The sequence below is a fragment of the Nannospalax galili genome, unplaced genomic scaffold, assembly GCF_000622305.1.
Source record: "Nannospalax galili isolate Female #2095 unplaced genomic scaffold, S.galili_v1.0 scaffold278, whole genome shotgun sequence".
Classification (NCBI taxonomy): domain Eukaryota; kingdom Metazoa; phylum Chordata; class Mammalia; order Rodentia; family Spalacidae; genus Nannospalax; species Nannospalax galili.
Window position 1 is genome coordinate 14,734,457 of NW_008347536.1, and position 4,657 is coordinate 14,739,113.

General features: G+C 41.7%; 1 protein-coding gene across 1 annotated transcript; it reads left to right on the forward strand.

The window, feature by feature from the left end:
• Window positions 1–2,174: 2,174 nt before the first annotated feature.
• On the forward strand, window positions 2,175–3,131 carry LOC103743064 (olfactory receptor 2AT4). The gene has a single exon (XM_008844268.1). The coding sequence runs from the start codon at window positions 2,175–2,177 to the stop codon at window positions 3,129–3,131; it is 957 nt and encodes a 318-aa protein (XP_008842490.1).
• The last annotated feature ends 1,526 nt before the right edge of the window (window positions 3,132–4,657 follow it).

A 4,657-nucleotide genomic window follows, 5' to 3' on the forward strand; every position in this document is an offset into this window, starting at 1 on the left:
ATTCAGTTATGAGAGAGAATATGTGATGTGATTATTTTTATATTTTATTTTGCAATACTAGGGATTGAATCCAGGGCCTTCTATATGCTAGGTAAGTGCTCTACTACTGAGCTACACCTCTGGTCTTTTGTATGTCATTTTGCAGTCATGTTTTTCCTCTTGGTCATATTTTCCTGGGTTTATGTCATTTTTATTGTGGGCTGAATATTGCCTACAGTAGATTCACTAAATGCTTCAGATGACCCACATGCATCACCAGACACACTTCCCCTTTCTTAGGTAGGGGGAGTAAGGGGCTGAACACTTCAGGCTAATTGGTGCTTGGATTAGGTTTCAGGCTGCTTCAATCCTAGTAGGAGCTAACCTTTCCTAAGGTATAGTTCTTTTTGGTTTGGGGTTGACAACCTAGCTATCTCTGTCTCTTCAGCCCTGCCAGACTGTGGGAGATTAGTTTCATCATTTTGGAGGGTGCCAGTAGGTTTTTAGTTGTCCTTCCCACACTGCCTCCACACCCTGCCTCCCAACATACACGTACACAACTTTAAATATTTGGGAAATGTAAAGAGGGGGAGATTATGTGTGTTTGAGGCAAACCCTCCCCTCTATTCTTTCAAGTATTAGTGGATCTTGGGAGATTCTAGTCATTCTTTTAGCATTCCTCAGCTTAGCCCTCCAGCTCTTTTGCATAGCCCCAGAATTCAGATGACCTGTGGGGAAGATTAGTCATACATTCAGAATGATATTTTAACTTTCTAATCTACTTTGAAAGCCTCTTTTGTCTGACAAAAAACTTTGCTGATTTCTCTCATATCCATGTTCTCCTGTCTCCTCATGGTCACCAAATCAAATACTCCCTGAGAAGAACCAAGCTGGTGATGTAATTTCACTCTGGAAGGTCCTCTAAGTCTAAGAGCAGTTCCAACTCTTTCCATCCTTGCTGCATTTATGCCTCTCGATTTATTTTTTATTTATTTTTTGTTATCCCACATCTTTTTATTAGAAGAAGCATTTCATTACAGCTTTAATGTACTCAATAACAATTTCCAGAGCAAAGATACATCTCTTTCAAAAGTGGCTATAAAAATTTTTAAGTTCACAGTTGAATTACTACAGTTATACAATATTGAACTCAGTATAAACCCTGTAAGACATAAAATTGAATAAGTTTTTAACCTTTAAAAAAGATCTCCATTTCATTTTTAAAATATACTGTTTTTTACAGAAAGACTCATTGTTTTTGCTAATAACACTTAGATGTTTGCGCATGCGTCTCTAATCTGTCTGCATCTGATTATTACTAGTCATGGTTGGTTGCACTCAGATCCTTGGCACCCGTGTATGGATATAAAGTCATTGGGTAGATTTCAATGCTTGATTTATTTTTTTAATGTAGCCAAGTACGGTGATGCATACCTGTATCCTCGGGACTTGATAGGTAGAGACAAGAGGATCAGGAGTTCAAGATACTGAGTGAATTCAACGCCAGCCTAGGGTTCATGAGATCCTGACTCAAGAAAATTGATTTGTGTAATTTATCCAGGTTTCCTAGTAGTTGAAGTGGAAGTTTTGGCATCCTACTCAGGAACAGACAGTCAGACACCCAGCCTGGGAGCAGTCAGGAAGAACCACAACTCAAGGAACCCAAGAGAGGAGAAGCCTACTGAGTGTGTGAGCTGCAGTGTATTACAAGAGCCTTGGATAAGCTGCCCCTCCAGAGCCACATGGTGGAACTTTGAATGCAGAAATAGAGACACAAGTTTAAGGACTTGGTGTCAGAGATCAACAACCTAAACCACATAGCATGAACTCTTGAGATGAGGACCAGAGGAAAGCTTTCCAAAGCACTTTCATAATCACAATCCAATAATCAACTGTTTATTTCTGATTTTCCCATAGGAAAGTCAGGGTCTTTTTGCCTGTATTTTTAACTTCTATTGTCCTCAGAACAATATATAAAAGTTTCTGTTTCATAGACTGTTAACTACTATCTGGAAGATTTGGGCTTCTGAAAGTAGAAATCAACACCATAACCTACCATCAGTCCTCTGGAGTTGGCTGTAAATAATTGTGCTCATATTGACTAAGAATAAACACTATGGAATTATCATTCCACAATCCTTTGCTTCTCTGGTTCCCAATACCCAGATGTTCCAGACCTCTAACTCTGTCCCACTATGGAGACTACACCTTGTAATGGATCAGTAGATGGCTCAACCGTCTTCTACCTGGTGGGCATCCCCTCCCTGCCAGAGCCCTTCTACCTTCCTGTGTTCTTTATTTTCCTCCTCTTTTACCTGCTCATCCTTACAGGTAACACCCTGATTCTGGTGGCTGTGGTGGCAGAGCCCAGCCTCCACAAGCCCATGTATTTCTTCCTCATCAATCTCTCGGCCCTAGACATCTTTTTCACCACAACCACTGTCCCCAAGATGTTGTCCCTGTTTCTGCTAGGAGACCACTTCCTCAGCTTCTCTTCCTGCTTATTGCAGATGTACCTCTTCCAAAGCTTCACATGCTCAGAAGCCTTCATCTTGGTGGTCATGGCCTATGACCGCTATGTGGCTATCTGCCGTCCTCTGCACTACCCTGTCCACATGACCCTACAGACTAATGCTGCACTGGCTGCCAGTGCCTGGATCACCGCCCTCATCCTGCCCATCCCAGCAGTCATGAAAACTTCCCAGATGACATATAACCACATCGCCTACATCTACCACTGCTTCTGTGATCACCTGGCTCTGGTCCAATCCTCCTGCTCAGACACCAGCCCCCAGACCCTCATGGGCTTCTGCATCGCCATGGTGGTGTCCATCCTCCCCCTCTTCCTGGTGCTTCTCTCCTACGCTCACATCCTGGCCTCAGTGCTTCGCATCAGATCCAGGGAAGGGCGTTCCAAAGCCTTCTCCACCTGCAGCTCCCACCTGCTGGTTGTGGGCACCTACTACTCCTCCATTGCCATAGCCTATGTGGCCTACAGGGCAGATCTGCCCCTAGACTTCCACATCATGGGCAATGTGGTGTACTCTATTCTCACACCAATTCTCAACCCAATCATCTACACCCTGAGGAACAAGGATGTCAAAGCAGCCATTATCAAAATTGCATATCTCAAAACCAACATGAATATTTGACCTCTTAATGTTGCTAATTCTGCTCCCATGATACAAAATAGCAAAGTGTAGTTCAGAGGAGAATATTCAGAGTGGTACAATGCTCAGAGTGGAAACTCAATAAATATTATTGAATGACTAAATTAATGAATATAACACTGTACAACAAAAATTCACTCAAGTAAACAGCCCCAACAGCAGTCTTCATATTTTGGTTCAAGGCTTTTCCCTTGGTATAATGAAATAATGTTAATCTTTATTCTATAAGAATCTGAAGTTGTATAAAAATTTTACCACTGGATATTTTAAAAACTTGCTGAAGCCTGGGGCTGGAGAGATGGCTCAGTGGTTAAGAGCAGTGGCAGCTCTAGAGGACCTGGGTTTGATTTCCAGCACCCACATGGTGGCTAACAACCATCAGTAAATCAAGTTCCAGGGTATTTGACACCTGATCTTCATGGGCATTGCATGACACAGGTGCACCAACCTACATGCAAGCAATACACTTACACACATAAAATAAAAATAATAATAAAATATTTTTTAAAACTTACTGAATCAAAGATAAATCTGCATGGCACAAAAAACCTTTATAAACAAAGTATATTTTAAAAATTGGGATCTTGGCTGTTCTTGCAGAAGACCCAGGTTTGAATCCCAGCACCCACATGGCAGCTAACAACTGTCCGCAACTCCAGTTCCAGGGGATCTGACAGCCTCTTCTGTCTTCTGTAGGCATTGCACGACACGGGTGCACTTACTTACATGCAGGCATAACATGCATACACACAAAATAAAAATGATAAATAAAATATTTCTTAAAAATTGGGGTCTAGGAACTGGAGAAATGACTCAGCAGTCAAGAATATGAACTGCACTTCTAGAGGACCTCAGTTCAGTTCCATTATCCTTGTCAGGTGGTTCATAACTGCTTGTAACTCCAGCTCTATGGGATCCCCTGCCTTCCTCTGGCCCCTGTGGGGACACACACACACACACACACACACACACACACACACATGCACATACACACACTTTTAAAAATGAAGTCGAACCAGGCATGGGTGTCACACATCTTTAATCTTTCCACTTGGGAGGCAGAGGCAGGTGGATCTCTATGAGTTCAAATCCAATCTGATCTACAAAGTGAGTCAGCAAGAGATATTAAAATCCCATTAAAATCAGGAATCAGACAAGGATGTCCACTATCTCCACTCCTTTTCAACATAGTGCTTGAAACTCTTGCTAGAGCAATAAGACAGGAGAAGGAAATTAAAGGAGTACTAATTGGAAAAGAAGAGGTCAGACTATCACTTTGCAGATGATGTGATACTATACCTAAGAGATCCCAAAAGTTCCACCAGAAAACTCCAAGAAATGATCAACACTTTCAGTATAGTGGCAGGTTATAAAATCAATCTACAAAAATCAGTAGCCTTTCTATATACCAATAACAAGCAACAAGAATACAGGGAAATGCTCCCATTCACAATTGCTGCAAAAATTAAAATATCTTGGAATAAATCTGACCAAAGACACCAAAGATC